Source organism: Phyllopteryx taeniolatus, chromosome 5, assembly GCF_024500385.1.
Source record: "Phyllopteryx taeniolatus isolate TA_2022b chromosome 5, UOR_Ptae_1.2, whole genome shotgun sequence".
Taxonomy (NCBI): Eukaryota; Metazoa; Chordata; class Actinopteri; order Syngnathiformes; family Syngnathidae; genus Phyllopteryx; species Phyllopteryx taeniolatus.
The window spans coordinates 8,110,920-8,129,673 of record NC_084506.1 but is presented as its reverse complement, the minus strand read 5'-3'; the positions used below and the strand labels follow the sequence as shown (position 1 = coordinate 8,129,673).

The following is an 18,754-nucleotide window of genomic DNA, read 5'->3' as shown; positions in this document are numbered from 1 at the left end:
TGCAACATTAGGTTAATTCAACCCAAATTTTGTTTCATCAGTGAACAAAACTAAAGTAGCACATATTTTCTGTTTTTGTTTTTTTTGTTTTTTTTGGGCATGCACAAATCTCTACATCAACAGGAAACTAGACACAATTTCTACTATTATTTTTAACGTTCCATGCTTGTAAGGCTGACTGCAGCAAATGTCATGCTAATGTGTGTGGAAATTCATTCGTGTTGTTTGTGCTGCTGCCCCCCAGACGAGCCTCGGACTGTCTGGTGGGGCTCCGTCAATCAGTCATTAAATCTTTTTCCTCTGCAGAGTTCACCAGAGGTTCATTCCTGCCCAGCAGAGGAGTGCCAAAGTCAGACTGCCATATTGTGGACTCATGAACTTCAGGCCCCAAGAGGAGGAAATGTTCTGTCCTCGCCTTGGTGCTTGCATGCATGTGCACAGAGAGAGTATTTAGTATGCTTAACTGCTTCGGTGTGCAGCATTTAAAAACACGATGAGATCATCATCATTAGTGGTCTCTTCGGCTGATGCATGGAAAACTGTGACAGCGTTGGTCACGTAAATGGAGGAGATATTCTTGCCACTTGTACCATTCAGCATGTCAAAGAGACACAAAGCAGCAGTGCACCAGACCAAAGAACTTCAGTGTTTTCAGGACTGTTTTGTTTGCGTGAGTAAACTTCAAACCCACAGTATGATTGACCTTATCTGAACTTTGGAATTAGAGGACAAATGTATCAGTCCATGGTGCTGTCAGGCGGTGCACAGTCAACTATACATGTTTATGGTTTGATAACATGCAAATATGTTTTTTATGCTGAAGGTAAATGTGTAACAGCAACTGCTCAAACAGACAGTACCTCACAGTCTCAGAGTTGCAGTGTTCATATAAATTCAGGTCAATTGTAAAATGCAATATCGTTTGCTGATTTTATCGTGTGGAATTGGGTGATTTATTCTGATTTATTTACAAGACCTTTTCATATGCAGAAATTCTGAATAAACAAATAACTAAATGAAAGTTTCCATTGTTTTAATGTCTTTTCCCTTTTGTGTTGTTTTTGTGATGCCACCACACAAAGGTACCAGAGATGGAGTGTGATGGTCACGTAACCAGAAATCAAATTTACGATGACCTATGAGAGTCTGGCTTAGTACAGTCTAACCAATACATCCAACCATCTATGCATTTTCTATACCCCGGACTGGTTGACGAGCAAGGCTTTATTCAAATGGGCAGCTTGTTTAGCCAGTGCACCATTCCACCCAGCACCAGAACTGAGCGCTTCAGGCGCTCCTTTGTGCCCACGGAGATGAGAGTTTCCAACTGCAATGTAGGCCAAGACTTGTCACTGCACCCCAATCTGAAAATAATGCCAGAAACCCATAAACTAAAGGACTGTGTCCATACTAAATCCATATTTTTAATCTGCTGTTACATCATCCCACTGGCAGTATTTGTAAACAACACTTTTTAATCGTATTATTTACTGTATTTCATTGTCATCCTGTATGCTACTGAACCCTACGCTGCAATAACACTTGAATTACTCCTCTGGGTATCAAGGATTATCTTATTTTATTAATTACAGCCGTATTCATAAAAAGCCACTAGGTGAGAATATTGCTCATAAAACATTGTCATGATTAGAATATATAACCATATGGGCCTCAGTTGTTAATTGTCACACAAGTGTAAAAAGGTGACCACAGTTACTTGTAAAACAATGAATCAGTCTTCCTGAACTGAGGTCTCGTGAGGTCTTGGATGATATGTCGCCATCTCGCATCGCTACATGCAGGAGGGCTTCATAAACTCAGACTTTTGTGCAATTGAAGAGACAAGCGCAGTTCTAGGCTGAATTCCGAATTGGATGTCCGAAGGGGTGTTCAGCTTCAGACGTTTCTCTGTAATCCATGCTCTCGTCTTTCAAACGCCATGCACGCATCTGAGAGATCAGTGTCTTTTTGAACTATTCGAAGCTACAAGCCATATTAATGTCATAGTGACAATGACATCATCCTGGGTATTTTCTCAGGCATTAGCAATCGCTCCCCATGACCAGAAAAGACATTATACAACTCTTTTCGCCAGCGGAGTCGTGAGCCAGTTGATGACTAATCTGACCTTTATGCGTGAAACAGGTGGAGTGCTGCGACACATTTAACAGACGCTGGCTCTTGACAAATGATCAGACCTCCTTCTATCACTCAGTGAGTATAAACCCCATGGCTGTTTGCCATTCGGTTAGATGCTGCACAGTCTTTGGTGTAATCTCTCTCTGTTGACTGATCCTCTTGTTCCTCAAATAGAGAATAACTGCTGGTTTCTTTACAGAGGCTTGCACTATAAACACTTATGTACACTGTTCAGTCTGCAACATGTGAGCACAACAGAAAAAAATGGGGGTGCTTGAAATGATTTGTCATTTTGCGTGTGACAAAGTCACATCTTGAAAATGTGCAGCCAGAGGAGTTAAAGTTAATTTTGAATCAGTATCTTCCGGCAGGAAATGATGTGACTGAAAAATAATAAATCAATAAAATTGGAACATCCTCGAGGATTCTAATCCACTGTGAATGTAGAAATTTGGAAGTACCTGTTATGAGAAAGACGGAATAATTTTGAAAATGAAACCTTTTTACCATATAAACAAAAATGAAAATAGTTTATTTTTTTTTTCTTCATGTTAGAAATAAAAAAGCACTTTGACTCACAGACCAGGGTACACAATTGGCCATGGTTTAATGATCCTCGAAAAGCTTGCTAACTGTGATCTCGAAAGTTCCTCAAGGTGCTTGAAATTGAACTTGAATAGACAAAAGGTGCGTTCGCTTCCTTTTAACTTAACATTCCCTTTTTATGACTTTTCACTCCTAGTTGAAACACCTACTATATAAGGACGGTTGAACTGAATCTCACTCGTGTTTAATAACTCTTCTATGGCAAGTCATACAGTTTTAGTATGTCCTTACTGTCGCTGTAGTGGTTTAAGGACTCAGACATTACCACCACACCAAATAATAATAATAATAATAATAATAATTAAAAACAAAAACAGTTCAGGTTGTGAAAATAGCAGTAAACATGTTTGGCTGAGTCACATGTCTCGAGATGAGTCTGCTGGTTTGCAAGCACAACACATTAGATTTGTACCCTCAGCTCCACTCCCCTCCAATGTGGCGCAGAAGGTTGTTTCTATTGCATCCTTCGTAATTTCATGTCAGAGACAAAACCCTCAGAAACACCTGAAGGCTGTGACAACTTAAACACAGATGGGAACGAACATCACTCAACGGGCACAGAGTGACACAGAACAGAATCTTACACGAAAATAAGAGTTTGGGGAAACATATTGAGCTTGTGAAAAAGAGTAGGAGGAAATACTGGAAGAAGAAAAATGGGGTTGTTATCACACATTCAAGAAGCCAAAAGAAGATCATTGCTCAATTTTTGGACCTAAAAACAAAGCCAAGACTCGGCTGCATCAGTGTAATCGAGCAGGTCAAAGGTCAGTGTAAAGTGAGAAGGTTTTCGACTGACATGAAAGGGTTAGATGGAAAAAAAACAGAAGAAACCAATTTGTGCTCCTTGTTATCCTTTGAGCATAACTTCTGAGGTGCTATATGTATAGAAAACATGCGTAAGTCAATTTTAGCACATAATTATACACCCGAACTGAAGACCAGGAAGCAGCAAAGATTACAGAGCACATGTTTATGGACCGAGCACAAATATAAGTGTTACACTTACAACCTACAACCTACCTTTATCAATTATTTATTTGATCAAGTCATTTTGAATCTGAATTGAACTATTCATCTAACCCACATCTGTGCTTGAATTTCATCTCCCTTCCCCAAAACCCTCCTCTGTTGAGGTCCATGATGATGATCCATTTGACTCTTATTCTTCTTTTGCAATGTTTTTCACCGACTTGAGTCAAAGTTTTGCCACTTACGGATCTTCAGATTGGACATACGTCACACAGCGACTACACTGAGCAAAAAAGCCCACTGTACGTGCCGTTGTGGTTACGTTATACTGTCCTTGTCACGGTTAAAAAACAAAAAATTGCTTTTCAATGTGTTTTTTGATGCGGAAAATGCGAATTTTCACCCGGAAATTGCCATGCAAATTCGCTTAATCTGAGCCTTGCACACAATACGTAGGTAAGCAATGTTGTGCATCAGTGGACGCACATTCATAAAGCTTTTTGCGTCCATCATCATTTTTGTACGTCAAGGACACGGGGACGCACATCAAACGAGATCCATGGCTATACATGCCATTAAATCTAATTAGCCCACGCGATTGCTCTAATCTGGAGTCGTCTCTCGTTGAGATGAAACAGTGGAAGTCCTGTAACTTTTTTCTCCTTAACCCTGAGAAAACTGAACAGTTGATTATCGGCCTTGCTAAACATAGGCACTTGTTTAAGGACACCACTCTGAGTTTTGACAAAGCCACCATTACTCAAAGCGAGTAAGCAAAAAATCTCGGTGTTATATTTGACTCAACTCTCTGCTTTCAAAAGCACATAAAGAATGTTACCAAAACTGCGTTTTTTGTTTTTGTTTTTTTTCATCGCTAAGATATGGCCCATCCAGTCCGCTAGCGACGCAGAGATCGTAGTCCTCACATTTGTTACGTCTCGACCCGACTATTGTAACATGCTGCTTTTTGGTCTTCCCACGTCTAGAATTAAAAGCCTGCAGTTAGTACAAAACTTTGCAGCAAAGACTTTTGTCTACTCTGCGGCAACCTTTCTCTTTAAATGGACTCTTATGTCATCTTAATGAACATTGTACAACATCTTGCATCGCACCAGACTATGTGATAAATGTTGCCCACTCGACATCCATTGCAGCGTGGTCATTCTGGAAGGGGAAGGGGAAGGGATAAACTTGAACATACTGGCATTTACAATGACAGCTGAATCCTGGAAGGCAGCACCACCACCAGCGTTGTTGTTTTCATGACCCCTTTTTACAACAATGATTTTGACATCGTAAAACAAAAAAATAGCAGAACGGATTTTGCAGGCTCATCGAAAAAAAACAACCACACAACAAAAAAAACACACGCACAACAGTTTATGTGGGCGATATGAGAACCAGTTTATGTGAGGATCTGGATAAAAGTACAGACTCTTTTCAAGCGCGACGGATACATGATAATAAGGCATCAGTCCTGTAAACTGATGATCAAGGGTTAAAACCCTCTCCGTGCCTTACAACCATCGACTTATTTATCAATACAGTAATTTCATTTTCACCGTTTGATTGACCAGGACGTCAATGAATAGAAGCGTCCACCCCCCAGAAACAAAATGGCAACGCCCTCTGTTATCCATGATTCAGGAAGCAGTCATCTAACAACAAATACAACGATGGCCGTCTGTACTCTACTATGAGATACTGTTATATGGTCAATATAGCCTTTTGCACAACACTGTATCTACATATATTGTTTGAGTCGATCGGCAAATTATGGCCGAACGCACAGATCCCGCTAATATGCAGTTTCACTGAGAAAGCCCAGGGCCAATTAACAGTCAAGAATTACATTAGTTATGGTGTTGTTACGAAGCAAAGGTAGGTGTGCACGAACCCCCGGGGGCCTCTAAGAGCTAATCTGATGCCCGTCTGACAGTTAAATCACCATGTAGCTGGTCAATGGTCAGCTGCACATGACGTATGTTTAGGCTTCAAGCTGTGTGACGTACATCATACTAAGCTCTTATTTGCAGAACAAGATGCAAAGCTTGGCAAATGCTGAAGACAGAACATCCCTAGTTTATACGATGACGATTGTTACTGAAATGCTTTCATGCAAACAAAAAACAAATAATACATTTAAAAAAAGCTATACTATATACTGTTGTGGGATTAGAGTTTGAGAGTGAATTTGAGCCGCACTAATTCATCACTCGCTAACGTCCACCCACAAGTCTCAGTATACGCGTTTCATTTCGAGATTGGTGTGCATAATGCTGCGTCGCCGCTAAATGACAGATTAATCACACTGGTGCGCGCCTATGTAATCCGATCCTATTCAAATTCATTCTGTGCAAATCTCGTGTCGTCATACGCGAGGCTTTAGTTTTAGGAAGTCGAAGGCAGATATGAGCAGACGCACAGCATCGTCCAACCGAGAGGCACAGCAGGCAAAATTGGAAATGCCACACACAAAAATGGAACATTCAATGGCCAGAACATTAGGTACATTTGTACATCAAATTAGATTCTTTTTTTTTTTTTTTTGCCTTAAACGATAATACAGTATTAGTGATTATTGCACTTGGCGACCGGTTAGCACATCCGCCTCGCAGTTCTGTGGACCTGGGTTCAAATCTGGCCTCGCCTGTGTGGAGTTTGCACGTTCTGCCCGCGCCTGCGTGGGTTTCCTCCCACATCCCCAAAACATTTAAAAGGCCATTTTAAATTCACTTGGGTTATATTTGTCTGATATGATCTTAAACATTAAAGTGAGGCAACAATGCAAACTTTTTCACAGCACAATGTGAAGACATTAATTTGGATTTAAAATTCATTTATCCATATAAATAATTTGTCTAGTGATTTATATGAATGACCTTTCACATACACATTGAACAACTTTTAATTTATTTGACCAAATAATTGGTTAATTGATTGACAATGACCATTTTAAACCCCGAGAATGTAATGAGATAACCTTTTGACATATTTTACACGTCATCTACAAATGCGGCAAATCAATTGTTTCTCTCTCTCTCTTTGCTGTCTGTTACATTTAAGAAAAATCTTGTTTCTGTTCTTTTCTTTTTTCTTTTTTTTTTATTCCAAATCCACGTTTTCATGACGATTGGTTTTCCTGCCTCCCCCTCTCCCCATCGACTCGTTCGACACTCGACTTGCTCCCTCGCCCGTCCACCAAACTCGCTGCGCTCAGTCAGCCCTCTGCAACTTTTGCAGACTCCTCACTCCACCGACATGTCGCACAATAGCTGAATGTCAAGCTGTCATCGTGGCTCGTTGCAGAGAGCAACGCCCGGGACCAGATGGGGAATTCGGATCATTTTCCCGCATGAACCGGGCCAGTAACGCACGAGACCGTCTCTCGTTCAAGATGGCAGATTTTGCTTGAGTTTTGAGCGGACGTGTCTATTTATTGTTTGCCATGAATAACAGAAACCCTTGCACCGATGGCCCCTGTATACGAAGGTGAGTGAGTGCATGCATGCGTGCATGCGTCCCCATTGAAACGGAGAAACGGAGGCGGCGGGGGGCGGTCGGGGGGGTGGGTGTGATGCTTTGCACCCTCACGTACGTCTTGTCTTGTTTACTTTGCGTTTATTCGAAACACTCGGCTGCAATGTTCTCGCTAACTTGCTGTGCGTTTGAAAGACGATCCGCGGCTCCTACGATGTTGTCAAGACTATTCGGCGTGTGTGTGTGTGTGTTTGGTTATTTTGTTTGTTTGTTTTTTTTCTGTTTTTTTTTTTTTTTTTTAACATCGAAGAGTCAAGTCTGCGTGCGAACACCTGCAAAAGATCCAACCGCGGCTCCTCGAAGCAATTAAAAAAAAAAAAAAAAAAAGACACGCTCACGCTGCAATCCCCTCTCTTCTTTTGTTTTATTTCGTATTTATCTGCAATTGAACCCGGAAAAAAAAGCAATGGAAATACGTTCTTGCTGTGCCTGACTGTATTGATTCCACTGTTTTAAAAAGAAAAGAAAGAAGAAAAAAAAAAACGTGCCCCTGACTAATCCAATTGAATTATTATTATGATTATTATTTTTTTTTAAGTACTGGAAGACTGTGACGAGTGTTGCAATTCCCATAAACGCAACTCGTTGCAGTCGTGCTCAAATGTGTTGCAAACGCGATGGGCTCATTCCTCGTACGAGCGGCAATTGGCGACGTTCGTATAGCGAAACAGTCGGCTGTTTACGATTTGGGGAAAAAAAAACAACGCAGCAATGCTTCACTCACTATGCTTAGTAGCCTGCATACTGGAGATGCATTGGCCGTACAAAACAAGACAAGGCTCTGACACCTCTTACGGTGTTCTTTTACTAAGTGATGCACGCCTGCATTCTTTTCGGAGCCTTATGCAAATGAGAATGCGTCACAAAGCAAATAATGACCCCTGATGTCTCCAATACTGTATTTATTTAACCCCCAGTTGCTCTCTAGTCCCCCTGCTGGGATCAAAGTGGAACGTCTTTGTCTTGAGTGCCATTCACGAGGAGTGCAGTTCAAAAGTAGAAACTACAAATTGCTGAGCATCAATCGTGTTCCTTATTGGAAGACTTTTTTTTTAATTTTTTTATCCTCATTCAAGGTGATGAAGCTTTGACTCTCGGGTTTTCTGACATGAAACGGAAAGTTGAATTCGAGGCGCCAGTGCAAAAGGTAATTAGTGTAAATTACATTGCCGGCTTTTCCCTTTGCCTCTGAGAGGGCGAAGAAAAAGGATACACCGGGGGGAATTAATTACCTTGCCTGTTCCCCCTCAAAGTTGGAGAGAGCTGTTATGTGCGGCCATCATGGAAATGACCAGAGTCTCCTTTGGAAACAACATATTTGTGGGCCTTAACATAAAATCATCTTGATGACGCCTCCATGGCTATAGGGCACCTAATTCGTGTATGATGAACTATTTGCTCCCATAGTTACATTTATCAATTGACAGCAGACACCTCTTGTGTCAGACTGCGTTTTTTTTTTTTAGGGGGGGGGGGGGGGGGGGGGGGATTTAATCAAGAGCAAAAGTGAGCGGTATTGTTAGTTAGAAGGATTACATCAAAACGACATAACCAGTTCACACGAAACTTTGAAAGAACTCTTTCAAATGGGTATCGGGCTAATTGTTGTTGCGGGCCACATTGCAGTTATGGTTTCCCTCAGAGGGCGATGATAAATGTAGAACCATATAATTGTATAATTGTCTCATCATATCCTTACATATACAGTGGAACCTCAGTTGTTCTGGGTTTCAATCTCAACTGCATGTTGCATGTTCTCCGAGTGCTCATTTTTGACCCAACACATTATTATAATTTTTTTTTAATCTAAGGTTAGTGATTCTCTTTTTTACTGTTAGAATTTAAATGGACCACTCCATTGCCCGGCAAAATTAGTCAATGAATTTTCCCCAATCATCGTGTCACTTGCTAACATATGCACACACCCAAAAAAAAATATTCCAAATTTGCTCAGTTTACTTTATTTTGTTTGAATTCTAATTCAACCATTCCTCTCACCCCAGAATAAAATCAATGGGACAGTCCATTCAGTTATGTCATCCTCTGTGAACCATGAAGTGGCGTAACACATGGACACACAAACACCCAAAGATGAAATGCCACATTTTTTTTCCCTCGTTTGTTAGAAGAATTTTTTTTCTGTTTACTGTTTTAAGTTGTTTTACTTCATCATCCATGAATCAGGAAGTGGCCTGCTCACATAGCGATGGACAAAAACACGTTTTCGCTTGCTTGTATTTACGGATCAATTTATGCACTCGTTATTTTCCTCGATGTTCCTGTTGCTTTACCCTTAACCCAATTGTGTTTGCCTTTAGTCCAAGCAGATGCTTTGTTTGGGGTTTTAAGTGCATACATGCACGTATACGGTATAAGCTTGTGTACTGTATACTCCGTCACCTGTTTGCTCAGCGGCCATCTGCTCATAGGTCAAGCAGTATTCCACTGAAGATTCATTTGTTCTTGCCCAGACAGATGGACAAAGTGTGACTCAGAGCCTGCTGAGGATGAAGGTTGTGACTGGCACCCCAGTGCCAGCGGCAGATTGATGTTTGATTAATCCACCCACACAGCCACAGATGTGGCTTTTTACGTTGTGTGATCTATACAAAGGGGAATGTTGGTGCAGGGAATGTACACTGCCTTTACTTGGAAGGAAGTTTCTCCTCATAGGACAGAGCGACGTTCCCAGAAATGACTCCCAGCGCTATCTCTCTCCTTCCTCCACTCACCCTTGTTTGGAGCTGCTTGATTGATCTCTTCCTCATCGGCCGCGACCCAGGGTTACAGTCCAAGGTTGTGCCTTTTTAAACCTGAATTAGAATTGCAGGAAGAGCGAGCCGGGCCACACCTTGTGGGTATGGATTCCCAATCGTTCAGGGGGTTGTATTCAGTTCAGGCCCGAGGACAGAGGAGAACCTAAATGTTAGCTGATGATAGCTTGCAGGGAAGAGCAGTCATCGCTGTTTTGGTGCCATGGTGGTCACCTAGCCATAACACATACAGGAAGTGAAAATGGCAGAAAAATGTTGTTCTTATTTGTAGTTTGGGTTTGTAGTACTATGTGCTTTTTAGTTGTACTTCCACACTTCTGGGAAGACTTTGTGTTTGTGGCAGCTGTTTTTTGTGCGTTCAACCAAGAACCTTATTTTGATGCTTTCACCAGCTCCGTTCGTGTTCATCCCGAAGGTGCTTGAGCAGACCTCTCATATTCTTCTACACCAAACTCGTCGAACCAAGCCTTGCTTTCCGCACAGGGGCACCGCAGCAGTGCTGGAACAGAAAAGGGCCTTCACAAAACTCTTTTCACACAGTTGTAACCAGACAATTATTACAAATGTCTAGATTGTAAGAGGTGTGTCCCAAAACGTTTGTTCATAGTCTATCTGTATTTTCAGATGATCAACTCAACTTTATTTATATAGCACTGTACACCAAACATAAAATAACAATAATCATAAATAAGCAAACGAAACCTGCATAGGTCCCTTGACATTGACACTTCACATACAGAAGGTGCAGTTTTATTCCCTCTTGGTGCACGTTGTTGGAAGCTGTTACAGATGCGAGAGGATCAAGATTCAAATCTTCCATTGACAAATATGAGGGCGCCGTGATTACAGATGTTGCGATCACAGCGTGCACGACGTCACCCACGTTTGCTACAGGCTAAGTTTGAAAGTAAACAGGCAACTGTCGTATTCAAGTAACACGCATACAGAAAGATCGATTCAGTTCTCCAGTCCACTTTAGTCGTTTCTCTCGACACTCATTCTTCAGCAGACACCAACAGTGTTGACATTTTCCGCTGAACAAAAACGGGGCTGTTGCAAAAAAAAATCTGCCCGTGAAGGCACAAAACAACATGCGCCCCGGGGTCGTAGCATCAGAGTCAAATGGCGACGTTCCAATAAGCGCCGACATTCTCCTTAAGAAAAACGGTGCTGAAAAAAATCATGCTGCCACGAAGGCACAAAACAACAAGCACTGATATTCTCCTCCGACGAATGTCAAGGACAAAACTAAAAACCATCCCCAACGGGTCTACACAATGTACAATCCTCCTCTGGTCTGCTTGATGACCTGACAACTTTTCAGAAAGTGGCCTGCTCAGAAATGGTTCTGAAAGTGGATAAGCTGCAGAAGTGAAAAAAAAGTAAAGCACAGCGTTTTTTGTGTGCTGTTGATTTGCTAAAGCGTTCAGTAGATGAGATGAAATGCAAATTTCTCGTGCGAAAGACATGGAAATATTTGAGGTCTCTTAAAATAGTCGAGAGGTGTGTTTGAGGGTTTGGGAAACAGATGAGCTTGGACAGGACGGAAGACACCAGGGTGCCGCAGGAGGCCCACTCTCGAATTGGAGCGTTGGCTATTTCAAAGGGGGCAACTTATTAGTTTCTACGTGACCCCGATACTCTTCTGACGGCTTTTTACATTGGCTTGAAGTGCTTAAGGGTCTTTATGATTCTGATGCTCTCTGCAGTCACTCGAGTCTCCTATTTTAGTGTTCTTGACACATTTTGCAGACCTCTGGAAAGCTCTGAAAAGCGTGGCTGTCTCTACCACATCAGTTGTTGACAGTTAATTTAGATCAAAGTGGAAGAGTGAGTGTTTTGAAGGCCCCTTTCTCTGCCTTTGCACTGTTGTTGATGCATGGTGTCAGTTTGTGTGGAACAGCTGCTTCTGGCTCTGAGTAGAAGTAATGGCCCCCAGTATGGAGGAGAGATGTACCGTGTTGGGCGTCACACCAGTTACTCTACCTGCAGGCCTACAATTAATGCTTCATCTCATGTTTTATCATTGCAAAAATACATGCCCATGTATTTTAGTACTAATGGTATGATAACACAAACAGTTTGTCCACTAATTAAATGTCAACTTTGACGTAATTCGGTGGACCTGCGCAATGTAATGATATATGTCTTTCTAAAGATAAGGATACTTTCATTTCATGATTGCGGTTTCAGTGCAACTGTACATCACCGTGACATGTCATTGCACAGTGTACCTAATGATGTGGCCAAAGAGTCGACAGTGTATTCAAGAGTAGAAGTGCGCATAACAATGTTTTGTGTACATATTAGTAACTGAAAACTTTTTTTTTTTTTTTTTTCCCCTCTGGGAAAAAGTAGACAATTATCCATGATTGCTTGCTTTTACTTGCGTATACTTGGTTTTAAAAATGGATTTGTAGCATTTAAGAAACCATTTTTGTGTTTTCCCTGCGCCAACCTCCTAAAAATGGTAGGCCTTTGTAGTTCAGGCATCAGCACGATTAAAAGAGAAAAATCTGATGAATGTTGTTCTGTGCCGCTAAACTTGATTCCAACAGTAACTGCTCAATGGTGTAATTAAGTACGATAGAGAGACATTCTGTACTGTCTGACACATCCTGTGCTTTGATGTGAGCCACAGTTCAAACAAAGAGTTACACGTTACCACGTGAAAGTGAGAGAAGAAGACCTTCTGTTGGGCCCATTAAACAATAATTACACGGTGATTCCAACAGCAGGGATGTCAAACTCAATCGCAGAGAAGGCCAAAACTCAAAGCACGTCGCTGGCGGAACAGGATAAACGTTTCACGGAATGTTTTTAAACATGAATGTGAATTGAAATGGATATGACAAAATATGATTCCAAAATTAAACACAAAACCCTGAGAATATGAAGAATAATTTCAGTAAAAGTTTAAATGAGAACAAATCAAACATTTACATTTTCTTTGCTCTCATGCCATTTTGTCAGCGCTGCATACTTGGCATCTTAGCAAGCTATGGAATAATCACGGGTAGCCGATGGGTAAGCAGCTGTTGCGCTGCATTATGGGATTTTTTAGTTTGTGTGTCATCAGCACTTCACATTACACCATTAAAAAAAGATTGCCGTGTGTTGGGGAATCGGAGGAGGAGGGTTTTCTTAGCATGCTTTGCTGTAGTATAATTATCCCGTTTGACTGCGTTATCGTGCCTCTTTAACCTGATATTTTGTACAGACTGTGCGATGTCGTTTCGAATCGTGCACAGTTAAATTATCGCTGCTTTGGTGGCGGTGAATCTGGCACACTGAGTTTCCAATGTTAGTGCAATGAATGTCACACTGTTTTATTGCAGCACTAGCTTACCACTTGTCTCTTGGAGTCAAATATAAGGTAGGTGACCCTGACGATAGCCAAGACACTATATGTTCACGTTCTTTTTTACGCTGGCTGTGTGGGCCCGTTCCACGCTATTTATCAAACAGTTGCATACCGGGCCGGCCGTTTGACTCGTACGCCATAGAGCAAAGGTCACTTTGGGTGCAGATCATGTCAAATAGGTTTTTAGGGTGTACATATAGTTAAGCATATTGCAAACTTCCAATTACTGCACATTGCACGCTCAGTTTGCCATCTCTTATCAGCCGCCGGTGAGCCTCTCAATTCTCCCTCTCTCTCTCTCTCTCTCTCTCTCTCTCTCTCTCTCTCTCTCTCACACACACAGACACACACACACACACACACACGATGTTTGCCTGCCCCACCCCCTACGCAAATCTTTTATCTGTCCCTCCATCATGCTCTGTTTGTTGATAAGCTGAGAGGCCATTGGCCAGCACACATGGTGCCCATGTGACACTTTAGCAGCAGTCTGATTGCCAGATTGTACGGCACATGTACAAGTAGTGTGTATGTGTGTATGTGTGTGCATGTGCTGGCTTGATAAGATGGTTTGGCTACTGCAGCATCTCTGTCCTCCTTAATCATGACCCCCCCCCCCCCCCCCCCCCCCCACCCATTACCATGCCACCATCGTCGGGCATTGCTTTGTCTGCTTGCTTTGTTCCATCACTAATCCCCGATGGGAAAACCATCAACTTGTATTTATTATCACAGGTCATAATCCCTTTGTTTTTGGTCGCCCCCTAATTTTTCGTTCTCAGAAAAAGATGTGCTGGCTTCATCTAGCACTGCAACATTCAGCCTTGTCCACTTGAGTGATGTGTCATACAGTTAGTACAGGAACTAAAAAAAAAAAAAACACCTTTGAACCAAGTCCTTAAAATAGTTTAACATGATGTAAGGATTACGAGTTGTCATAATAATCTTTTTTTTAATTTGTATTTTAGTTGATTGCGTGAAACTGTTGATTTAGTGTGACCAAGCAATTGAGGCAAAATGATTGCAAAGAGCAGAGCCACTGCTGATTTAGTCGAAACTAGTTTGCAAGCTGAAGAATAATTTGCTAGAGGAAGTTGAGCTAAATCCATGCACAACTCCCTCATTGAGCATTATTCTGTACTATACAAGACTATCATAGAAACAGGAGTTGAGAACATTTCAAGGAAGATTCTCGAACCCCATTAGAAATATGAAGAGAGAAAAAAAAGATAAATGATGATAGTAGGAGTCAGTCATTTAGAAAATGTAGTCAAATTCCCATTTTTAGAATTCATCAACTATTACCTTAAGATGAGTGAAAAACCGCTTTTCAGACCTTTAATGACTTGTTCATAAGCGCCTTCGTGTTCCAGGAGCAAGACAGTTTTAGTGGCCAGATGGGACGTGTAATTATTTAGTCAGCACAAAATAGTAAGAATGGATGCAATTCACTGAACGAACGACAGTTAGAGCGACCACTCCTGACTCTTGTTGCCCGCGAGTACGGAAGGAAGCGCAAGGGGAGGGCTGCTCTTCACAGATGGCTGCAGGTACAACGCCATGCTTGGCTAATAACCAAAGAACTTCAAAGCTCAAACGAGCATTGAGTCCCATCACTGCCGAAAGCCAGGAGGCCAAGCAGAAAGCAACAGACAGCAGTCGGGTCTGTCAATAGTGTCAGCGGGCTAGGAGTCAAACTTTGTCTATGATCGCACAGACACACGGAGCCAATCGGTTCTATCCAATTGCTACTCATGTTTTAAATCTTGTGTTCTGTTTTAAAATTATTGTGCATGATCTGGTTTCTTTTTCTATTGGCACGAATAAGCAATTTTGGCACAATGGGCTTTTAAAACATACTGTAAGACTTCTGTGACTTAAAATTTTAAGTTGCATTTTTAAAATGTCAAAACAGTCCAAAAACCTCATGTCCCAAGAGTAACCGTTACAAACAGTTCGCCACCACTGCAATGTTGAGGTACAAAGAAACTGCATTTGCAACCAAGTGAATGATATCTTTGCATTTCATTTCTTATCATTATTAACTAACTAATTTGGTAGTTATTGTCACTCTATGACAAAAAAAAAATTACAAATAAATGTTCCCTTTCAACCTATCTTTCATTTCTGTAGTTGTATTAGAGTGCACAGAGCATTAACTCAACTATTTGGAGCTTTTGTGCTCGTGGGCACCCGAATAGCTCCATTGCTGTAATGTTTTGTTATTTTCAGATTTCGATATTTATTCCGTGTATACTTAACACCATTTGGGAACAGAAACAGCCGTTGCTTCATCTGAGCCCGAGTATGCTGCAGCATTAAAACGTGTTCACAGCTCTTTTGATGATCTGCTTAGGAATGCCAAGCTCGAGTATGTCAATTCTTGTTTAAAAAAACAAATAACTCTCCACTTGTTTCTCCAGGATGCACTTGTATTTGGTTCTTATTGCCCTGAATTTACACATATACGGTAAATCACTTCCAATTGCAAAGATGAAATTGTTTGCATTTTCCAGCCACACCCATCCTGTACCAAATTCCCATTTCTAAGAGCCATCCTTGTGGGATCGGATCACCCAAGATGCTTCGAGCCAATCCTCACTTCAAAGCCGGAGGCCAGCCACCCGCTCAGCTAGACAGCCTTTTGAATTGACCCCCCATTCAACCCCAGATACAACGGGGCAGCGAGATGGGGAGTGACACAGGCTGAAAAGTACGCAGAAATAAAAAGATGGCTGTAATGGAGTGGGTTGGAGAGATGAACCCCCTCTACTGGGGCCCATGGGCCTCCGGGGCACTGGCAGAGGTTAGTGGGGGTGGGGTCTAGGGGGATGTTACTGGGGTCGTCGACCCTATCATCTCCCTTCGCCGGTCTCTTTCCTACATCTGGACTCAGATCTCCTGTGCTTTTCTGATGAAACGCAGCAGCTGCTTGCTCAAACAAAACACGCTTCCACCCTTTTACTGTGAAAGACGTTGACCCACAAAAAAAAGACTGAAGTTAACTTTAAACCACAGTGAACCTAGCAGGCCAATGCATATCATGTTAATCACAGAATGTTAGTGGTGACTAAATTGCAATGTGCCTTTAAGTTCCTTTCATCACGCTAACAGTCATAGAAAAATGTCTTTCCATTTAGCCAGTTTTGGAACTGGAAGTGTTGGATCAGATGTCAGAACTACAGGAACTGGTCCAAACGTCTTATGGATCTTGTTTCTTATACATTGTGTACCTGACAAGAGTTAAAGATACAATATGTGCATAAGCATTTCCCATACATGGTGGCTGACATTGGCTGCCGTCTGTCAATGAAGACTCCAAAAAACGATGCCGCAGAAGTACGATTCTCGGACTGAATCGGAGTGCTGATTCGGCAAGCTGAATTTATTGCCTGTGCTCTGGGTCCATGCCATGTTTACGACGCACTGTCAAGTGGATTAAGGACACATATGCCTGGCTGAATTGTTAGTCAAGCATGCGTCTGTGTGTGGTATGATCTGCTAAAAGCTGTGGAAATAGCACGATGGGCTTCCTTACTTCGCCAAAATACAGGAGGGTGGGTTAAAAAGAGGAAGATGAGGCAAGATTAACGTAGTAAGGTAATTTAATATGCAAGCATATGGATGAGTACCTGCGATAACGAAGCAGAGAGTACAAAATGAAACATCTCATTACATACGTGGTCCAAAATGGTCTATTTTGTAGTCTTAGCGGGGCCCCAGGAAAGAGCTTCACGCCCGCTGATGAAATATCACATACTCTTGTCGCCTGGAGAGGCATGTGCAGCATCCTCGCTTTGTATTTGATTGCATAGGGGAGGTGGAGGGGTGCCCTGAGAGACCACATCAGAGACATATAAAGTATACAAGCTCTGATGTGAGACACATGGCGGGTGTGTGGCTCTCTGCTCGTAAATTATGTTTCCGAGCATCAGCATTTTTCACAAAACCAACATGTGATGGCTTTTCTGGAACATGTCCTGCTTTTAGGCTGTAACTAAGTAACGGTGCGACAGATCAGTCCAACGATTCCCCGCTTACTTTCTATGATGTGCTTCTTCAGCGGAATGTTTTTGCTGTGTTTTGGAAATACAGGAAGTGAAGGTCCTGTCTTGTGTGTGGCTGGTCCCCAAGGTTCCTGTTCAGGTTAGACCGGTTCCTCGCTTGTCAAGGTTCATTGCAAGGTTCCAGAGGGCTGGGGCTTTTCATTAATCCCCTTGGGTATGGGTTTTGGGATGGTGTTTTAGTGCACGTAGTTGCTGTTTAGGCATCAGAGTTTTGACATATACTGTCGTTGAGGAGTGCTCGAGAAGCTTAAAGTTTCGTGACGCCTTTGACGATTGTCAGAAAAGGCACGCGGGGGGGTTGATGTTTGGCTCACCTACTGGAAGGGGCATGCAAATGGAGAGGTGGGTGTGTGCGGTGAGGGTGAGCCAGCAGGACAGGCAATATACCAGCTGCCTCTGGATAATCATGTAGCAACAGACTGCGACTTTATGAACGCATCCAAAACAATGCCATGGGACAGTGATGCCGCTTTTGAAACCCTTTATCATAAAAAAAATAACAACAACAAAAACATATCGCCGCTGTAGGACAGAATCCTCCAAAACCATTATTTTCCAGGAATTTTTAAAAGATTGCCCATTTGTTTGAGTTTTTAAACATTCTATCGTTAAAGACAGCAAGCTATTTTCAACACTTTCAACTGGTTTCATAATTTGTAAAATAAAGAACAGACCATTGTGGGGACAGACCAATTCCAGTGTTACTGCAGTACAGGTTAAAACAGCACTCAGCAGATTGTTACAAAAATAAATAGAATAAAAACGTGAAAATATGTTTGAAATAGGATTAAGTATTTTGCTTGATATAGCAGCAACTTAAAAACAGGCACTGAGTATAGATAGATAGATATGAAAGTGGAAAGCAACGATTTATCCTCGCCATCAGCAAGTTACATATTCATGTTGAACACTCTTGTTGTTTGTTCTTGGGTGCAATTCAACCTTTAATTTTCAACCTTGCATTTTCCAAATAACTATTTCCCCCATTGGAAATAGTGGTGATTAAATTAATGTAACTGTTCTACGTTTACAGACATTGTTTCGTTGCTGCCGTCAGATGTCCTCACTGGTTACCTTTTTTTTTGGGTGCAATCACAGATATGCACAAAAAACAAAAAACAGAAAAGCAAAGCACCTGTGGAGTTAATCCTTTTAGGTGCTTACTGATCTGATGTCTCACAACATATTGTCTCATTTGAGGTCAGACATGATTTTTATCGATTTTATTTTTTTGTGTGTGCGACTTTTCCCCTAAATTTAGGTTGAATTCCAATTGATATGACCTGAGGGAC

At 41.7% G+C, this 18,754-nt stretch overlaps 1 protein-coding gene across 4 annotated transcripts in view; it reads left to right on the top strand.

The window, feature by feature from the left end:
• Positions 1–6,918: 6,918 nt before the first annotated feature.
• Positions 6,919–18,754, top strand: part of hipk2 (homeodomain interacting protein kinase 2) — a 75,886-nt gene continuing 64,050 nt past the window's right edge. For all 4 annotated transcript variants that reach the window (XM_061772791.1, XM_061772790.1, XM_061772789.1 and 1 more), the window contains exon 1: positions 6,919–7,209. In XM_061772791.1, the coding sequence (XP_061628775.1) occupies positions 7,191–7,209 (19 nt within the window). In that variant the 5' untranslated portion in view covers positions 6,919–7,190. The remainder of the gene's footprint in view (positions 7,210–18,754) is intronic.